Source organism: Heptranchias perlo, chromosome 25 (genome assembly GCF_035084215.1).
Source record: "Heptranchias perlo isolate sHepPer1 chromosome 25, sHepPer1.hap1, whole genome shotgun sequence".
Taxonomy (NCBI): Eukaryota; Metazoa; Chordata; class Chondrichthyes; order Hexanchiformes; family Hexanchidae; genus Heptranchias; species Heptranchias perlo.
Genome location: NC_090349.1, coordinates 17235292 through 17256100, shown reverse-complemented (window position 1 = coordinate 17256100; position 20809 = coordinate 17235292). Strand labels below are relative to the sequence as shown.

The following is a 20809-nucleotide window of genomic DNA, read 5'->3' as shown; positions in this document are numbered from 1 at the left end:
TTGATAGACAAAGATTCAAACCTGTTCAGTTTTGGCACTGGCTGCAAAGTAATTTACTTGATTGAAAGCCAGACAGAAAAAGCAAAATTTTCTGACAGCTCTTTGAAAAATAGTACTCTACATCTGCCAGCAGCTTGCTCTGCAAACATTTGAACTTCTCGTGGCCATGGCTATGCAGCAGACACTACAGACTGCATGATTGAAATTGTCCAGCAGCTATTTGTTCTAATTTGAAGAGCCAATACCTAATAATAATACATCAACTTTATTCCACTTAAGTTATCTGCCAGTGACCAGTCAGCTTTTCAGAATTGTTTTGTTGCATGGAAAGCAAGTAAACATTGACATGGTAAGTGGCATGGGTGGCAACCATAGGAGTTCATTTGGAGCCAACTTCATGACTGCAGTTTGCTACCTAATAACTTAAAATATATTTTCAGTAACAGGAGATTAGCAGAGAGCGATCAAAATAAATGAGTTAATTACATGCCTCTCTCCTCCTGTCATCCACCCCCATTTATGGAGAAACGGTGCCACCCTAATCAGATGTACAAATCGTGTTTCGGGATGGATGTTAGAATGAGGATATGTACAGCGTTAAAACACCAAAATTGACCAAATGAACAAGTTTGGCAAAAGAACCAAATCTGCATGTATCAGAGATCGCAATGACCATCTGCAGAGCCCCGCGTCAGCTGCAGCTATCTGATGCCTGCAACGAGCGTTTGCAAAATTACGTTTTGATGTATTTTAACAGAGTAGCAAGGCCCTGCTCGCATCAAACCCCACCCAGGCCGTATGCACGTTACTCCTAGGCTCCCGGTTAGCTGCAAAGCGGCCCCTTGTCCCAGTGGCGGCTGCCGGACCCTGTAGCGCTGACCCGGCTCCAAGTCCCGGTAACAAAGCATCAGTCAGGCGGTGAGCAGCGGGGCGCGCGGAGTTTCCGTTTTATTTCAAACCTGCAACAGATTCCCCCCCGCGCGCTGACCCGCCCGCCAGGTCCAAACAGGCCGTTTACTCCGGGAGGTGGGGGGGGGGGGGGGTGCTCTCGGAGCTCCGGCACAGAGTGACCAGAGTCCGTCGGGCAAGCGGGGGGGTGCTTTGCCCGCTCTCCCGGCTACTCTTACCAGGGTAGGTTTCTACTCCTCGGCTCCTTCACGGTCGCCATAGTGACGACTTCAGAGTGCGATTTGGCGCCAATTCCCAGCTGGAGCTCTCGCGAGTTTAACGGCTGATGGTACAAAGTTACCGCCCAGTAAAGGCTCCGCACACAGGGAGCCGGCAGTCTGCATCACATCTCACCTGTCCCCACTGAAAAGTTGGGGGAGGGAGGAAGGAGCATAAAGGAGAGGAGTATGAAGGAAAGATTCGAAATGCTCGAGAGGCTGGTGAGAAGAAAGTTAAAGAGGACACAAAGAATTATCAGTGGTATGGAATGAACTTTCAGATAAGTGGAGGCACAAACCCTGGAATCATTTTTATGCTACAATTGGGATGGGGAGAGTGGCGTTAGGATCTCTTTCTCTCTGGACGGATGAATTAATCCTAATCTGTAATTATTTGGTGACCTCAAGTGTAAGGGCTGAGTATGCTTGTTTTTTGTTGTCCATGTCATTGATCGCTTGTTTCTTATTTCTCTCTATCTTTGGCTGGGTTAACGAACTTGCAAACCTAGAAAACTAGCAAAAACTGACCTACGTCAAGTAGTTGATGACTAAGGAACAACCTTGATTACAAATGTGAAAACTAGTTACATGGGCTTGTACCTTGAGCTGTAGATTTTCTTTTATTCGTTCATGGGATGTGGGCGTTGCTGGCGAGGCTGGCATTTATTGCCCATCCCTAATTGCCCTTGAGAAGGTGGTGGTGAGCCGCCTTCTTGAACCGCTGCAGTCCGTGTGGTGACGGTTCTTATTATGAATTTTTTTAGTGGGATTTTACAACTGAGTGACTTGCTAGGCCATTTCAGAGGACAATTAAGAATCAATCACATTGCTGTGGGTCTGGAGTCACATGTAGGCCAGACCGGGTAAGGACGGCAGGTTTCCTCCCCTAAAGGATATTGGTGAACCAGATGGGTTTTTATGACAATCCGGTAGTTTCATGGCCACCATTACTGATACCCAACATATACCCAACCTCCCTTTACTCATACAGGAGAAAAAAACTTTCCATCTTTGCCAATTGCATTACTTTTGCCCAGTCTATCCCTGAATAATAAAAGTCACCTTTTATTATTGTCTGCTATTCCAGATCATTATTACAGGTTGTGAAGAACAAGCTACAGGATGCACCGCAGCAACTCACCAAGCTTACTTCGACAGACCTCCCAGCAGCATGACCACTACCACCTGGAAGGACAAGAACTTGGAAACACCATTGCCTCCAAGTCACACAGCATACTTACTTGAACATATAACATATTTCACTGTTCCTTCATTGTTGAAGGGTGAAATTCCTGCAATTCCCTATATAACAGTATTGTGGGAGAACTGTTAACACAAGGATTGCAGTGGTTCAAGGAGAAGGCCCACCACTGCCTTCTTAGAGCAACTAGGGATGGACAATAATTGTGGCTTTGCCGGTATGTGCCTAAATCCTGTGAACATATATTAAAAAAACAAACCATGCCCTCTTTGGTCTCCTTTCTGCTTGCTCTCCTCATTTGTTCCATTTCCCCAGCCGTATTAATTTAAATCCTTAAAACACTAGCTACTCTTCCCCGAGGACATTAGTCCCAGCCTTGTTCAGATGAAGACCACCCATTCTGCACAGGCCACTCCTGCTCCAGAACAAGTCCTAATGTCTCACGAATCTGAATCCTTACCTCCTACACCATCTCTCCAGCCACATTTTTAACTCTTATCTTACTATTCATAAACTGATTGTGTGGCACCAAGAGCATTCTGCCTGCTGAATGGCCATCTTCTGGAATGTACATTCCAAGAACGTTTGAGCTTTCTGAATGTCCTGGACAGGAGACTTTTCTCTCTTCCCCACTTGTCTTCCCTTCCCTATTACGAGCATTTGCCTCCTTTACCGTGAAATTGAACAGCAGGAAGACCCCATTCCAGATTTTTATTCAAAAAATGCCAACCATCCCCTCCCCCCAAAAAATTTAGCTTGCGTCCCCTCAAGACAAATGCTGAACTGTCACACACACTTTTGCAGTGGAATCCTATTATATGAAAGAGTTTGTAATAGAAGAAACGGTCTTGTATCAAAAACAGATTTACATATAAGTATATTGATTATTTGTTACGGTAAAGGAATAGGGAAAACTTGCATACAATTGAGAATGTGATTTGGATATATCGGAATTGTATTCAAATTGCATTCGGAATTGGGTATGACATTTTGATCTTTTATGAATAATTGTGATGAATATGGAGATTTGGTCTCCTAAATCTACATATTTTAATGTCTATAAGAAACTGGCTGTTACTTTACATTTTGGTTACTACAAGAAGAAAGGGAACAATCCACTTCTTCCAAGATGTTTTCAAGCCAGCGACAAGGTATCGTAGCTACAGCACAGGAGGACACCATACGGCCCATCGTGCCCATGCCGGCTCTTTGAAAGAGCTATCCAATTAGTCACACTCCCCTGCTCTTTCCCTATAGCCCTATCAACTTTTTCCCTTCAAGTGTTTATTCAATTGCCTTTTGAAAGTTACTACTGAATCTGCATCCACCTTTCAGGTAGTGCATTCCAGATCATTACAACTTGCTGAGTAAAAATGTTTCCTCGTGACGCCTCATGCTGTTTTGCCGATCACCTTAAATCTATGTCTTCTGGTTACCTGCCCTTCTGCAACTGGAAACAGTTTCTCCTTATTTATTCTATCAAAACCCTTCATGATTTTGAATACCTTTATCAAATCTCCCCTTAACCACCTCTATTCTAAGGAGAACAACCCCAGCTTCTCCAATCTCTCCACATAACTAAAGTCCCTCATCCATGGTACCTTTCTAGTAAATCTCTTCTGCACCCTCTCTAAGGCCTTGACATCCTTCCTAAAGTGTGATGTCCAGAATTGAACACAATAGTCCAGCTGGGGCCTAACCAGCGTTTTGTAAAGGTTTAGCATAACTTCCTTGCTTTTTTCTCTATGCCTCTATTAATAAAGCCCAGGATCACATATGCTTTATTGACAGCCTTCTCAACTTGTCCAGCCACCTTCAAAGATTTGTATACATACACCCTCAGGTCTCTGTTCCTGCAGCCTCTTTGAAATTGTACCATTTAGTTTATATTGCCTCTCCTCATTCTTCCTACCAAAATGTATCACTTCCCACTTCTCTGCATTAAATTTATCTGCCATATGTCTGCCCATTTCACCAGTCTGTCTCTGTCCTCCTGAAGTCTATCACTATCCTCCACATTGTTTGCTACATTTCCGAGTTTTGTGTCATCTGCAAACTTTGAAATTATACCCTCTAAGCACAAATCCAGATCATTAATATATATCAAAAAGAGTATTGGTCCTAATACTGACCCCTGGGGAACATCACTCTATACATCCCTCCAATCTGAAAAACAACCATACACACTACACTCTGCTTTCTGTCCCTTAGCCAATTTTGTAGCCATGCTGCCACTGTCCCTTTAATCCCATGGGCTTTCGTTTTGCGAACAAGTCTATTATGTGGCACTTTATCAAATGCCTTTTGAAAGTCCATATACACACCATCAACCGCATTACCCTTATTAACCCTCTCCATTACTTCATCAAAGAACTTAATCAAGTTAGTCAAACACTATTTTCTTTTAACAAATCCGTGCTGACTTTCATTTATTAGCGCATACTTTTCCAAGTACCAATTAATTCTGTCCCGGATTATTGTCTCTAAAAGTTTCCCCACCACCAACGTCCGGCTGACTGGCCTGTAATTGCCGAGTTTATCCCTCTCCCCTTTTTTGAACGGGGGTGTAACATTTGCAATCCTCCAGTCCTCTGGCACCATCCCCATATCAAAGGAGGATTGGAAGATTGTGGCCAGAGCCTCTGCAATTTCCACTCTTACTTCCTTCAGTCACCTAGAATGCATCCCATCTGGACCAGGTGACTTTTCTACTTTGAATACTACCAATCTTTTAAGTACCTCCTCTTTATTTTTATCCTATCCAATATTGTTACTACCTCCTCCCTTACTGCTACAATGGCAGCATCCTCTTCTATACTGGGTCTGGATTCTGTGTACTTCCATTAAAACTCCACATAAAAGTTATATTACGAATGCGGATACAGATTTATCAGTAGATGTGGTGAAGAGTTGCATCTCTATTATTTTCTAAATCTGAGGAGGGGGCTTGAGTTAAAATATGTGTAAAAATAGGGTCAATTGCTGTATTGTCTTTGTAGCTGCCTATCTATTAATGTCTATAAGTGCTGTGTAATTTATTGCCTAAGCTGTGATCTGATAAAGTGTTTATTCTATCGCTTTCCTAAGTCTAGGCGATCATAAGGCTTGTGTCGTATCTAGTAAGCTAAGTACAATAAATAGGGTTTCTATTTGACTTCTGAGCAACATTACAATATCAGAGATGTGGTGTATAAAGGCATATTATGGTCCGTAAAAGCGAGGGCTCCCTTATGGAAATGACCTTTGGTGATAAGCACGAGAAAAATATCTAATCAAAAATCTGTCATGACAATCAAAATAGCTGCTAGATCAAGAAAGTCAAACCTCAAGAGCCATAAAAGCCAGTATACTGACAAAAAAGCCACAAATGTTAAAGATAGTATACTGGTATACACATTGATAATTCTGACTGTAGTGACATTTTATACAAGTAATACCAAGCAAGAAATTTTGAACCTAGTCTCTCATTGTGTTTTTTGATGTGCTGTATTTCCACTATTTTTTTGAAATCTCTTGCTCTTCTCACTCCTTCCCACTCCCTGTCTTATTCCTCCACTCTCTTTCTTAGCTCTTTCTCTCCTTCACTCTTTCCCTGTGTCATTTCCTCTGTCCCCATCTCTCACATTCCCTCTCTGTCTCACATATTTTTCCCTTTCATTCCCTCTCTTTTATATTCCCTTTTTCCTTTTCTATTCTGCATTCTCACTTTTCATCTCTCCTATTTCCTCTTTCCTCTAATTCATTTCTAAACAATTTTACAACACCAAGTTATAGTCCAGCAATTTTATTTTAAATTCACAAGCTTTCGGAGGCTTCCTCCTTCCTCAGGTAAACATTTACCTGAGGAAGGAGGAAGCCTCCGAAAGCTTGTGAATTTAAAATAAAATTGCTGGACTATAACTTGGTGTTGTAAAATTGTTTACAATTGTCAACCCCAGTCCATCACCGGCATCTCCACATCATAATTCATTTCTGTTCTCCCTCGTTCCTTGCCCCTCATTCTGTCTTTTGCTCCTTCTTTCTTTGTCTTTCTTTTATTCCTTCTTTCATTCTATCTATCCTTGTCACTCTCTTTCCCTCCTTTCCCTCTCTCTCTTTCCCTGTTCCTTCTAATTACCGGTAATGTCTCCTCCACTTCAGGTAACATTGGGATTGTGTTGATAGCAGCAATGTTGATTATTTCTTTTGAAAGAAGTTGATTGCTTCTTTGCTCCATTCTGGGCTGGATTAATTATGTGGGCCAGTGCAACTAGACATAGACATACAACTATGTCAGGTTGTTTCTTGTGGGACAATTCTCCCAACACGGGTACCATTCCTCACATGTTAGTGAGGAGGGCTTTGCAGGGTCAACTAGGCTGAGATTGCCTGTGTCTTGTCCTGATACGATAGGACTGTCTGAACTTTGTAGCAATTGTTTATAACTGAATGACCATTAGGCCACTTCAGAGAGCGTTAAGAATCAATCACATAGGCCCCGATATTAACGGGGAGTGTGTGGGGGGAGCATGGTAGCCGGGGGAAAACCTGGCAAGGCCTGGGACATGGAGGTCCTGCTGATCTTAACGGCAGGGTCTCATTTAAATAATGTGCTCCAGACTCCCGCCTGACAGCCGACGAAATTGACAGACTGGCCAGTGGGTTGGAACGCTAACAAGCGACAGGTCATACTAAAGATTTTTTTAAAGCCCCTTTTATATAAAAAAAGTTAAAAAAAACAGTGGAAGCAGGCCGCAGCCAAGGACCCATGGGGACGGTCCCCAGCATTCAGTACAGGATGAAGGCTCCAGGCCGCCACTGGGGGTGGGGTGAGGGAGAACGAGAACAACAGGGCAGTGATTGGGGGGGGGGGGGGAGGGAGTGGAAAAGCGAGAACAAAGGAGTTGCGATCGGATTATCGGGGTGCGGGAGGGGGAGAGAACAAATGGGCCATCGGGTGGCGAGGGGAGAGTGCAATTGTGCCATCGGGAGGGGGTGGGGGGGAATAGAACAACTGGGCCGTGATCCGGGCTGGGGAAGGCCGAAGGCTTAATTGTGAGGCCTGAGGGGAACATTCCTGCTCCTCCAGGCCCACAAGAAGTGCTAAAAGGAGCTGTTCTTAAGCACTTACCTTGGTCAGTCGGCACTTCCCGCCTCTGATCTGCTGCCATGAATCCCACAGTGGGGCCTCCCCCTCACTCACTTAAATTTAAGTTGTGGCGCCAATTATGTCATCGGGCCTCGACTTTTGAATGTTAATTAGGCCCCGTCTGCCTTTTGTGGGAGTCTCGTCGGTGGCCTGATTTCTGTTTGTTAAATTTTAAACAGGCATGGATGGGGTTGGTTTGGGGTCGGGTTGCTTGATCCTGATATTTTAACCCACCCAACCCTCTCCTGCCCAGCAGTTGGGGGGAGGTTGTTAAAATTGATGCGATGGTGTGGGACAGGTGTCACATAGGCCAGGCCAAGTAGGGGTGACAGGCTCCCTCCCCTGAAGGATATTAGTGAACCATATGGGTTTTATAACAATCCAGCAAGTTTCATGGTCATTTTTTCCTGGTACCAGTCAGAATTCAATTTCACAACTTGAACTCACTACCTCTGGATTGCTAGTTAGTCCATTACCAAAACCAGTACATTACTGTACTCTAGGGCTTGTAATGAAGGGATCTGGGAGATGCAATTTGGAATAGTGGTACAATCTAGGGGAGTGAATTTCCTCTGAGCTTTTCCTGCTCTGCCATCATAACTGGCAGAAACCCCATTTATCTGTGTAAACAGGATTTCTACTGAACTTCCGCCGAAGTTACTGAGGAAATTCCCCCCTCCTCGTGTTGGAAGGGTTGCAAGGTAAGTATAATAAGTATGCATAACTTACCTTACAGTTAAAAGTAATAAGCAAATATGACAAAATCATGTCACAGGAAGCAAGTGTGACAAACAGGAATTGCATGCTAGATGCAAGATCTTTAATGTATTATAGATTAGTCATTTATATAATTCTGAGCAACTTGAAGTGAAGTAATAATGAAAAAAAGCTTGCATTGCAATCCCTCATATATCACAGTATGCAGGGACTGAATGGTGCAGTGAGTTGGAACACTGTATTTTCACCTCTGAAGTTTAATTGCAGCCTGAACTGAAGTGTTGAAAGTCTCTTGACAAAGCAGGATTTTCCCATGACATAATTTGAACAATTACAATCCAGTTTGTAGAGGGAATTAATCGACAGCGCAAAACAACCCAGAATTAATCCTACTTAGAGAGGCTATAAGGGTGCTTGGTATAGGAAATTAAAATTGTTGTACTGATGCAATAGAGAGTGCTCTCTGAGGTTGGAGTTAAAGCAGTGTAGAGGACACTTTACACTGCATCTAATCCATGACCTGGAGTGCTCGACAGTGACATTGAGTACAAAATATCACTGAGAAAAAAGGAGTCACTAATATTTTGACTTACTTCCCTAATGACCGCAGCCAATACACGTTGAGTGTGGTTAAAAATAAGTTTTATTTGCCACTGAATTAATTCCACTGAGCTAATTGCAGTATAATCAGCAAATAAGCAGACCCTCAGAAAACAGATGGTTTCTCAGCAAACCAAAAGTGACATATTAACCAATTTCTTCCAAAAGTCTTTCATGTTTAGGGGTACAAAACACAATGTTCTGAACAAAATTAATACAAATTATATAATACTTTTTAGAATGAGAGATAATAATTTAGGCCTTACTTTCCATTGAGCTAGGGGATGAGATTTTCTATATTTCTTAATGCTAAAGGGATCAAGGGATATGGGGAAAAAGCGGGAATCAGCCATGATCAGCCATGATCATTTTGAATGGTGGAGTAGGCCCGAAGGGCTGAATGGCCTACTCTTGCTCCTATTTTCTATGATTCTATGATTTATACGGAGAATCAATAACTCAAGAAAATATTAAATTAGTTTATAGTTTTTCTCGTTCACTGGGCATTTCTGCCATAGGTCTTATGTATATCTTATAAAAATCTTACATCTGCATGCACTTCCTGTCTACAAACCCTTACTTCCTGTTGTCATTCGTTTTCTTAGACTTTTTTCCATTATAAACTTTTATGACCACATTTATAATGGGAACTGTCTATGTAAACTCATCACTCTGTAATTGCACAATTGGGCCACTGGGTTCCTACAAATCACTAAGAATGCTTTCGGACTTTTTTTCTCTCTGCCATTTTTTCCCAGTAAATGAAATTTCTAATGTACAAAAATAACGCTTTAAACAATTTTTTAAAAAATACATATTTCGCAATAATGATTACATTTATCAATTGCATTCTCTTCAATGGAATGAAAATCGGGCAGGTTCTATAAAGGACGGGTGATCTGCTTCACCAGATTACCATCCAAGCTGTAAAGATGAAAATCTAGCCTAGAAATTTTAATTGCTAGCACCTAAGAGATACATAGAAAGAGAAAGGCAGAAAGGTAGACAGAGTTTCTTTCCTCATTATAATTTATTTCTTTTAACAAGTCAGTTGAATATTGAAAGCAATAAAGCCTCTTTGAGAGAATTAGATAGAAAGGGAGGGGGGGAAGGGAAGAGGAAAATTGGGTGAGGGTGAGGAGGCCCTTGGAGGGAGAAAGTGGGAGGAATGACAGCAGAATGAGGGTAATGGGTGAAGTGAGTGACAGCAGAATGAGGGGGATTGGAGGGTACAGGTGTTAGTGGGTAGTTCAAAGGGGCAGAGGTAGGGGTAGTGATGGAGGTGGTGTCAAGCTGAAGAGGTAGGGGACACAATGGAAGTTATAGGGTATGGGAAGCATAAGTGTTTGGAGGAGAGAATGTGAAATGAGTTGCTGTGGGCCAGATTCTCCCTGCAACCCCCACTTCAAAAGCAGTCTGCATTCATTAGTGGCTCCTTTCCCCACTGCACCATGCCAGCTGCCTCCTCCCACATGAAAGGAAAAAATAAAAAGAGAGAAACAGAAGAGGACAGAGATTGAAGCAGAAACAAGAGTTAAGGAGAGAAGCCATAGAGAAGAGAAAGAAAGACAGAAGTAAAGAGGAGAGACACAAAAACAAACAGCAACACGAAGACAACAGACATGGGTAAGAGAGAGACCCTATTCTTCAAATTAGCATGTGCAATGCCTCTCTATTATGAATAATTGTTCCTCAGGAGCTCCTGTTTATATATCACGTCTAAATGAAGGACTATTTATATAGCTCTCTCTTTTCTCTAATGATGGTCCAGTCTTCCCGGTATTGCCCTTCTTTAACTTAGCCCTTTCTCAGCTGTTATTGTGTTAGTTTTCTCTCTCAGATACACATCAATAATCTCCGCCAGCCACTTAGAACATATTACAAGATAAACAAACAAATTGAAAGCTTCACATCACACAAGTCACTTCTTGGTGATATTGTTTGGAAGACGGAGTTATGATCCCACTGGGGCTGAGGAAAAATAGGTATGTGAGATAACAGTTAAAAATGTCTGGAGTTAATTCCATGGTTGGCGCAAAGTGGTGCTTGCAGGGAGCGCTAGACAGGAAATCGTGGGCCTGCAGTGCCTAATTATCCATCCTTTTAAACTAGATGGAAAATCAGGCACTCCTGGCACACGATTTCTCGACCAGTGCGCTCTGTGAGTGCTGCTCCACAATGGGAGCACCTGACTGCGGAATCAACCTCACTGTATCTAATATGTGTGCTTTGTAATTTTTATAAACTGAATATATTTGTGCAAGAATGTGATTGTGTGTGGGAAGCTGGCTTTGACTGTCTGAGTTGTTTTAAATGGGAGTCACAGTAGCTTTTCTAAATTTAGAATGTAAGCAGCCTTGTGAAAGAAATTGTATCCAACAAGTTCAAATCATGGCTTCAGAGAACAGAACTGTGATGTAATTAAGGTTACCATTGGTTCAACATTTTATTAAGATTTCAAATTTTATAAGATTTTTTTCCACTAATGTAGCTTTTCTGTATTATTGTTGATTTCTGTTTCTACATTACTTTAGTGTGGCGCAGTAGTGCGGCACTATAATGACATCTTATGCAGCAAATCAGAATTAACAAGTATGGAGAGAAACTCTTTGGATCAGGGCCTAGTAAGTTGGACACAGTAGATTTCACAACCACCTTACAGTAACAACAGGAACTTGCATTGATATAGCACTTTTAACGAAGAAAGATAACCCAAGGTGCCTCATAGAGGAGAAAAGGAGCAGGCAGGAGGATTTGGAGAAGTGTCCGAAAGCTTGGTTGAAGAGATTCGTTTTAAGATGGCTCAGTTAGAAAGGCAAAAGGAATTAGGGAGAGAATTTCAGAGTAGGGCCAAGGCAATTCAAGGCTGTTCTACCAAAAGTGGAGCAGAGTGCAGAAGTTGGGGGGTGGGGGTGGTGCAGATCGGAGTTAGAGAATCAGAGAGTATGGGAGTGGATGTAAGCCTGGAAAAGGATGCAGAGATGGGGTGAGGCAATGCCATGGAATAATTTTCAGACAAGGACCAGGAATTTTAATTTGACCTGTTGATGGTCACCGGCTGTCTAAAGGTGACGAAAGTGTGGTTAAAAATTTCAGTGATAGTGAGTGCAACGTAGGGACGGTGGTAGGAATTGTTGTGAAGATGAAAGTAAGCGGTTTTGGCAATGGCTAGGATAAGGGGTTTGAAATAAGTCCCGTCTATAAAGGTGTCATGCTGTAGAATGAATACCAAGATGTGTGGGCTACTCGTACTTAAACACAGGCAAACTGTATTTTAGTTATCCTTCTCATTAATGATAGTTTAGGATTTTTATGCAATGCCACAATGGAGGAATTGGAGCACCATCACCAACATTATTTCATGCTAATTAATTAGAGGTTTCGCAGCAGGGATAATTGGTCAAGAAAGGCATCAAAAATGGCTCATAGCATTGGTTCCACAATTATTTAAGGTCTATAACAGATAAAATTGTTAAAACATGTAAAATAAAAAGATAAACCATATGAAGCAAATAGTAGACCAAAATCTCCTTAATTTAGATTTGGTTTTGTGGAAACCATAACAATTCATTACAGCACCGCTACATTATCAATTTAGCATCATCAGTTGCCAATTTGACTCCCAAATTAAGTAAAGCAAACTGGTGAGATGCCCTCTAGGAGTCTATATCATACTACTTAAGCTTGGCAGCTGGTGGAGTATAACTTCAGTCTGGTGCAAAGCCAAGTTTAAATGGTCCTGGGCACCATATAAATTCAGTGCTGAGTCTTTTTAACATTAGGAGAAGGTAGATGCTGCTGTCTATCCTCACCTAATGTTGAAATTTAGTCATTAGCTTTGTGCAAGTAAATAGTCTACAACTATCAGTCTCAGACCAGTAATGTAGTACAACTACAGGTTTAAACTTAGTAACAGTATACAAATAATAGTGAAATAAAAGAAAAGATCAGCTTTTTTGAATATTAATTGCACTATGTAAACTATGTAAATAAAGTGTCCTGATTTTGGCCCTTATTTCCGGATTTCCTCTGTTTCTATTTTTCAGATTTTCACTTTGGGGCTTGTTCCCTGGTCATCAACTCCAAATTTCTGTGCCATTTTCTTCAAAGTTTTATACGACCAGAAGAATGGAAAAATAGACCACTAAACCACACTGTGTGAAATACAATGTTGAGAAGTTATGGGTCACATATTTAAATGCTTTCCAATATCGCAATGTAATTATTTTCAAATATTTTATGGTTTGTGGCTTGGTTTTTGTATTTCTAAAGAAATTAGGGATGTTCAAAAATCAGTGGAATGCTAGGTTGGGGATCGAGAGCACTAGAGGGAAAAGTTTCAATGGATTGAATCACCTTTTCTCGCTGATTGTTCTTATGTTGGTTCACACATTAGTGTGGTGCTGCAATGGTATATCCAAATAAAAACTACCAATGAACCTATGGACTTAATGACTTGAGCTCAAGTGATACCACCGTTATCACTTCTGGGTCACAAAATAACTAAATATTTAATTGTTATTGGGAAGTATGCATTTGCACTTGTAACTTATAATTAAGATGAAGGTCACTTATAGGAAAACGATGCAAAAAAAAAGAACTTGCATTTAGAAAGCGTCTTTCATGACCTCAGAACGTCTCAAAGTGCTTTACATCCAATTAAATACTTTTGAAGTGTAGTCACTGGTGTAATATAGGAAACGCGGCAGCCAATTTTGCACAGCTGCATCCCACAAACAGCAATGTGATAATGACCAGATCATCTATTTTTAGTGATGTTGGTTGAAGGATAAATATTGACCAGGACACTGGGGAGAACTCGCCTGCTTTTCTTTGAAATAGTGCCACGGGATCTTTCATGTCCGCCTGAGAGGGTAGACGGGGCCTCAGTTTAGTGTCTCATCTGAAAGACCGCACCTCCGACAGTGCAGGACTCCCTCAGTACTGGACTGGTGTGTCAGCCTAGATTTTGAGTACTAACATTATAGCAGTCTCTAAATAAGTAAGCATAAAATCGATACAATTCATAATTAAGAAGATAAGTTTCACTACTGTGCTACATATGAAGTGTTTCATGATGATAGTATATCACCTGTACCAGAAAAGTGTAGAAACATTTAGAAATAAAAATAGCTGCTAAACATGACCTTAACAAAAACAGCATTTAGCACAATAAATTCTGCTATAGTTGTTTAATATATGCACAGAAATACTATATAGTTGTACCTCTATTATCCACACTGCTATTATCCGTACACTTGAATTTTGCAAGACAAAGCCTTGTGTGAAATATCCTATCATTGTACGGCTCTTTTTACTACTTTTTAAATCTCCTGTTCTTGGTGTAATACACATCGAAATTGAAAATGTCATCCTATTCATTGCTACTGGTTAGCTATTCAGTACAATCTTATTGCAATTATCTACAGTGATTGTCTAGGCCAAGGGTGTCCAAGCTTTTTGTCTTCATGGGATGCATAGGTGCGTAGAATGGAGCTGAGGGACCATGCTTACCATTTACCACGCTTCCATGCTCCTCTATATTTTCAGTTATGTCAAATTGTTGATGTAGCAAATTTTGGTGCTCTAATTTAGGAGTTATCCTGCAATGAGACAACGGTGTTAAGAACAGCCATTTCAAATACTTCAGGTCTACAGAATTTAATCAGAACAAACCAGCAAATAAGAAATGAAAGTGCATCTAGGACTGAGTTTCAGAGGCCGGGTTGCCGGTGCTCAGGAACTGCAGGTGGCCCACAGTTTGCACAAAGCTCTGATCCAGCCAAGGAAAGGCAGAATGACAGGACACTTCAATTCTTCCACATTTCGAGATTCCCCAAAGACCAGGACATTATTGATGGCATCAATGTGGCAATCTAAACCTCTCAACACAATGTCATGGTGCAAGAGTTCGACTGCTGGTCACTGTCCAGATAGTCAGTGACCAGCAGCATTGGATCATGTACTCTCTTACAATCCTATTACTTTCACCATCCATCCATGGAAAGAAAACTCTTCCCCAGGACTCTTACAATCTCACCCTCAAATTCCCAAAAGTTCTACCTCTGCCCACCCCTCCACCACTGCCAATTCACTTAATCACACTCTCTGTCTTTGACACCTTTGTTTCCAGCAACACTATTACTGTCTACCACCCCTGCTATTTTCCCTGATACAGCCCCCATCTTCGATCCCTCAAGGCTGCAGAGCATAAACTCAAATGTACCTAAGGGACAACTGGTCTACCGATGCATCATCAAATCTAGCTTGATCACATAAAGCACTATTATGCAGTGCTCTTCTTAGCCAAAGTCATCCAGGATTATCCTAGGGGCAAGGATAACCACAGGCTCTTTTTCTACTGCCAATCATCTCAAGCTTTTCTCATTGACACCCTCCACCATCCCTTCAAATACCAAGTGTGAGGAGCAGTGCATAAGGCTTTAAACTAGCAAGGTTGGGGGAGGGATCTGGTAGCAATAATCAAAGCTTAAAGATAAAAGAAACAGGAGATGAGTGTAAAGATCAGACCAGGGTAAGGAATAAAGATAACATAAACAGTCAAGGAACAAATACAGTTATGAAGCAGAAGTATAAAAGGATTGTTAAAAATAAAGTAAAAGGAACAACTATTAAAGATGAATTAAACTGCCTGTACAGCAATATACACAGATTCCAAAATAAAACAGGGGAACTGGAGGCAGAACCGTAGTGAGGAACCAGATGTAGTAGGAATAACTGAAACGTGGCTACATAAAGAACAGGACTGGTAACGAAACAGTGCAGGCTATAACATAATCAGAAAGGATAGGGGAAGAAGAAGGGAGTTGGAGTAATCTATACTAATTAGAGATAACATAATGGCAGTAGAAAAAGGGACATAACTAACAAGGATAGAAACAGAATCCATATGGATTGAAATAAAAGATAAGAAGGGATCGATCATGCTAATAGGGGTATACTACAGATCACCTAATAGTGGAAAGGAGGTGGAGGAAGAAATATGTAAGCCAATATGTGAAATGAGTGAAGGAAATAGAATAATAATCATGGGAGATTTTAACTATCCCCAAATAAACTGGCAAGAAGAGGTAGATAAAGGGGTACAGGGAATGCAGTTTTTACAATGTGTGCAGGACTCCATTCTTACCCAGTATGTAATAAGAGAGGAAGCACTGCTGGATCTAGTAATGGGAAATGAACCAGAATAGATAAGAGAAGTACGCATATGGGGAACATCTAGGCAATAGCAATCACAACATAATAAGGTTTAAGGTAAAGATTGAGAAGAACATAAGTAAGACAAAGACCAAAGTAATAAATTGGAAAAAAGATGATTTTCAGGGGATGAGAATGGAACTAGGGAAAATAAACAGGAAAAAAAACTGATAAACAAAGAAATAGAACAGCAGCGGGAAACATTTAAAACAGTGATCAATAGCATCCAGGAGAAATATATTCCACTAAAAAGTAAGAACAAACTAGCCAGTAATGAAGAAATAAGGGCAAAATTGAAACTAAAGAGAAAGGCATACTCTAAGTACATAGACAACGAAGGAGAGGATGACAAAAGAGAATACGAAAAGGTTAGGAAAGAAGTTAAACAAACAATTAGGAAGGCAAAGAGAAACTACAAAGTTAAGTGATCAAGAAATATAAAAAGAAATAGTAAAGTATTCTACAGACACATAAATAACAAACAAAAAAATCAGGATAGGGATAGGGCCACTAAGGAATACACACAATAAACTCCCAGGTAATGACAGCGAAATGGCAATAATTGCCTCATTATTTACCAGAGAGACTAACATGGGCATGTCATTAGAAGAAGAGATCAAAAAAGACCTAAAGACATTTAAGAGACAAAGGGGGGAGATAATTGATAAACTAAACCCCTGGTCCGGATGGATTGCATCTGCACATATTAAAAGAAGTTAGGGAAGAAATAGCAGAGGCACTATTACATATATAGAAAAATTCATTAGAAAAGTGAATAGTGCCAAAGGACCTGGCAGACAGCTAATGTGATTCCTATATTTAAAAAGGGAGATAGAACCGATCCAGGGAACTGTAGACAAATTAGCTTAATGTCGGTGGTAGGAAAGATAATGAAATCCTTACTCAAAGATGTAATAGAAAAACATCTAGAAACTGAAAATATAATAAAGAATAGTCAGCACAGATTTCAAAAGGGAAGGTCATGCTTGACCAATCTTATTGAATTCTTTGAAGAAGTATCAGAAAGGGTAGACAAGGGTAATGTAGTAGATGTAATATATTTGGATTTTCAAAAGGCCTTCGCTAAGGTACTGCATGGTAGACTCGTGAATAAGGTCAGAGCATGTGGAGTTAGGGGATAAGTAGCAGAATGAATAGCAAGCTGGCTACAAAACAGAAGACAGATAGTAGGGTTAAAGGTAGTTACTCAGACTGGCAAAAGGTGGGATGTGGTGTTCCACAAGGATTGGTGCTGGGACCACTAATGTTCACCATTTACATAAACCATTTTGACTTGGGAATCGGAAGCACAATTTTAAAATTTGCAGAAGACACCAAATTGGGTGTTAATATTGAGGAGGACTGCAACAAAATACAGGAAGATATTAATAAACTTGCAGAATGGGCTTGTAATTGGCAATGAATTTCCAATATAGGTAAGTGTGAAGTATTGCATTTTGGTAGGAAGCATAAGGAGGCCACATACTGCTTGGATAATAAGTCTAAATGAGGTAGGGGAGCAGAGGGATCTGGGGGTACAGATACACAAATCACTAAAACTAGTGATGCAGGTTAATAAGGCCAAAAAAAAGCAAACCAAGCACTGGAGTTCATTTCTAAAGGGATATAATTGAAAAGCAGAGAAGTTATGTTAACCTTGTATAGAACCTAAGTTAGGTCACACTTAGAGTACTGTGAACAGTTCTGGTCTCCATATTATAAAAAGGATATAGAGGCACTGGAGAAGGTGCAAAAAAGATTTACTAGGACGATACCAGAACTGAGAAGTTACACCTATCTGGAAATATTGAGCAGGTTGTGGCTCTTTTCTCTAGAAAAGAGAAGATGGAGGGTGATCTGGTAGAGGTCTTTAAGATTATGAAAATGTTTGATAGGGTAGAAGTAGAGATGTTTCCACTTGCGGGGGAGACCAGAACTAGCGGCCATAAATATAAGATAGTCACTAATAGATCCAATAGGGAATTCAGGAGAAACTTCATTAGCCAGAGAGTGGTTAGTATGTGGAACTCGCTATCACAAGGTGTAGTTGAGACGATTAGCATAGATGCATTTAAGGGCAAGCTGGATAAACACATAAGGGAGAAAGGAATAGAAGGATATGCTGATAGGGTTAGATGTAGTAGGGAGGGAGGAGGCTCATGTGGAGCATAAACATTGACATGGACCTGTTGGGCCGAACGCCCTGTTTCTGTGCTATACATTCTATGTAATTCTATGTCACCAACAACGAGATGATCCATGCAGTTGCCTTTGCTGTATCATCCGGTTCCAGTTGCCCCTAGGTCCCAGCCACACTCCAGTCTCCCACCCGATCTAGCCTTGAGTCCCATCCCTTAGCAGCTTCTCCTCCATCACACCCCCATCTTCTCCAAGCTCATCTTTTCTATGAGACCCACCTTTTGATCCGCCAATCCCCTTCCCACTCAACTACTAATCACCCAACTTCTATTCCTGTCCCCATGCTAGCTAACATTGTCAATGGTTCCATCTCCTGAAAAATAGACCCTTTGACGTTGTTTTATCACAATCTTTCATTATCCTTATAACCTTTAATCTTATTTCCACCCTGATATCTATTTAGCTCTTTTTTGAAGAAGTTAGTGAACACAACATCAATTACTGATCCACGTATCCATTACTATAAAGGGAAAAAACCTCCAATCTCACTTGAAGTTTGTTAACTTTGAACCTATTCACAATAGTTTTGTGCTCACAACCTAAGTCAAATAAGTTTACATCATCTATGCCTCTCAGCATTTTCGGATGCATTTATACTACATGCTTCGTGTTGGTGTGAAGCAGTTTCCACTTTGCACTGATGCTAAACCTGCGTGGTATAAATGAAGATTTAAGGCCCAACATGACAGAAGTGAAGTGAGACTCTCTGGAGGAGGGCATTTCACTTTGCTTGGCTCCAGTGACAGGTTAGCCATGACTCTGCTCTTAGGTTGCAACTACACTGTAACTGTAGCATTGGTGGGAAGTGAAATGGTCTTGCAGCACCTCTACAATTGTACTATAAAAATGCCCAAAAAGACATGGATCGAATCACCACCACCCCCCCACCATGTTTATTTTCCCAATGAAAGCAAATTAAGTCTCTGCCAGTCCCTTCTCTGTTGTCATTCATGAGGATTATGAATAAAATTTGACTTTAGAATAATTGCAAAATGCACTATCAAACGACAGAGGCTGATATTTCCATTTTCGTTGTAAAATACATGAAAATATCTGATCACTGTTGTATGAAGCTATGCAAAGGCATAATGGGTGAAAGACATAGCCACACCAATATTTTTGCACTGGTGCTATCAATCGCAAAATATAAAAGATTAAACGCGAATTAAGAGCAACTGATATTATCAACAAGTTTACTTTTGCTGTTTGGGAGCTTTGCAATGATTTCAATTGCGCCTTATCTCGCGAGAGCTGGCGCACTGCCCCCCCCCCCTTGATTGACAACCAAGATGTCGGTGGAGAAAGAGCTCCCCGGTGCAAGCTGTTGGGAACGGCGACAACAAGCACCTGCAGCAGAAGCGCGCAGCTCTCCATAGCATCAGCACCACAAGCTGCTCTACTAAAATAGTCCACTTTCTCCAATCAAATTCTACCCAGCCGCTTGGAATCAATTTGAATATATATATATATATATATATAATTCCCTCAGATTTATTATTCAGTCTTGTTTCTGTATATTATTTATTATTTTTTTAATATATCATAATAATTTGCTGTCATGGATGAAGATAATACGACAAAGAGTGAAGAACAGCACCTAACTTTGCAAAAAGCATTGCAGCAATGTGAATTGGTCCAAAATATGATAGACATCAGCATCTCCAGTCTGGAAGGGTTAAGGACTAAATGTGCCACATCAAATAACCTCACGCAAAAAGAAATAAGAACACTGGAGGTAAGGAAAATAACGATGAGCAATGAATTAAAATCTCTTGTCCTCCCCCCTCCCCCAAAATATTTATTTGTATTTGCATTGCATTTTAAATACTTGCTGTAAGGTTAACATATAAAGGGAGCTGGCTGCAGGTTCGGTGTCTGCTGTATTTTGTTTATATACAATGGTGTTGTGTGCAGTGTAATAAATTAAGGAGCTGCAGCAGAATGAAGTGAGTCTGCGCATTCTGCAGGTGGTGGAAAGGTGGTGGGCTCCGTGTTATAAAATGTTAGTTTTATTTTTTTTACACTCTACGATTCATTTAAAAATGAATGCATGTCGCTTCAAGAAATCGTGCATTCCACGTTTTGCATCGATAGCTCTTAATAAGGATACGATACAATCTGAATAAAAAGGGTGATTAAAGAGAGCGCACTTTTATCTACGTGCGGCTCAAGCTAAATTGCAAAATGTTACATGACCATAATTAATACTCTATGGTAATATACTTGGGGCCCCTTTCTTTTTATGGTACTGTCATTAACGGATAGAGATGTTAGCTGCCTGGTGTATTTTAATGTACTACACATGGTGGCTGGTACCAGTCACACTGATGGTTCGTTCGTAGGTGGGGAATTTTTGGCGTCTTAACTTGACAGGGATTCAAATGACTGCGCTATTGAAGTGTGACTTATTTCTGTAGTTGTGAATCATTATTGTCTGTTCAGCTTTTGAATTGTTTTAAGTTCTGAACTGAAATGTCGCAAAATTCTCATATTGAAAATGCATGGTTTCTATTCTAAAGACGGGTGTTAAGATTAACTTTAGACTCCCTTCAAAAGACAATAAATGATCACTTATATTGA

General features: G+C 40.7%; 2 protein-coding genes and 1 long non-coding RNA gene across 4 annotated transcripts in view; 2 read left to right on the top strand and 1 right to left on the bottom strand.

Annotated features, from left to right (window-relative positions):
• rfc5 (replication factor C (activator 1) 5) overlaps positions 1-1232 on the bottom strand; it is a 42452-nt gene extending 41220 nt beyond the window's left edge. Inside the window, exon 1 of one of the 2 annotated variants that reach the window (XM_068005692.1) lies at positions 1128-1232. In XM_068005692.1, the coding sequence (XP_067861793.1) occupies positions 1128-1168 (41 nt within the window). In that variant the 5' untranslated portion in view covers positions 1169-1232. The remainder of the gene's footprint in view (positions 1-1127) is intronic. The other variant, XM_068005693.1, reaches the window with a different exon arrangement.
• Positions 1094-2630, top strand: LOC137342066 (uncharacterized). The gene is made up of 2 exons (XR_010967196.1): positions 1094-1428; positions 2254-2630. It is a non-coding gene; the product is annotated as an uncharacterized lncRNA (long non-coding RNA).
• Positions 2631-19760: 17130 nt separating this feature from the next.
• Positions 19761-20809, top strand: part of ksr2 (kinase suppressor of ras 2) — a 330233-nt gene continuing 329184 nt past the window's right edge. Inside the window, exon 1 of the mRNA XM_068005691.1 lies at positions 19761-19964. Within this exon, the coding sequence (XP_067861792.1) occupies positions 19788-19964 (177 nt within the window). The 5' untranslated portion in view covers positions 19761-19787. The remainder of the gene's footprint in view (positions 19965-20809) is intronic.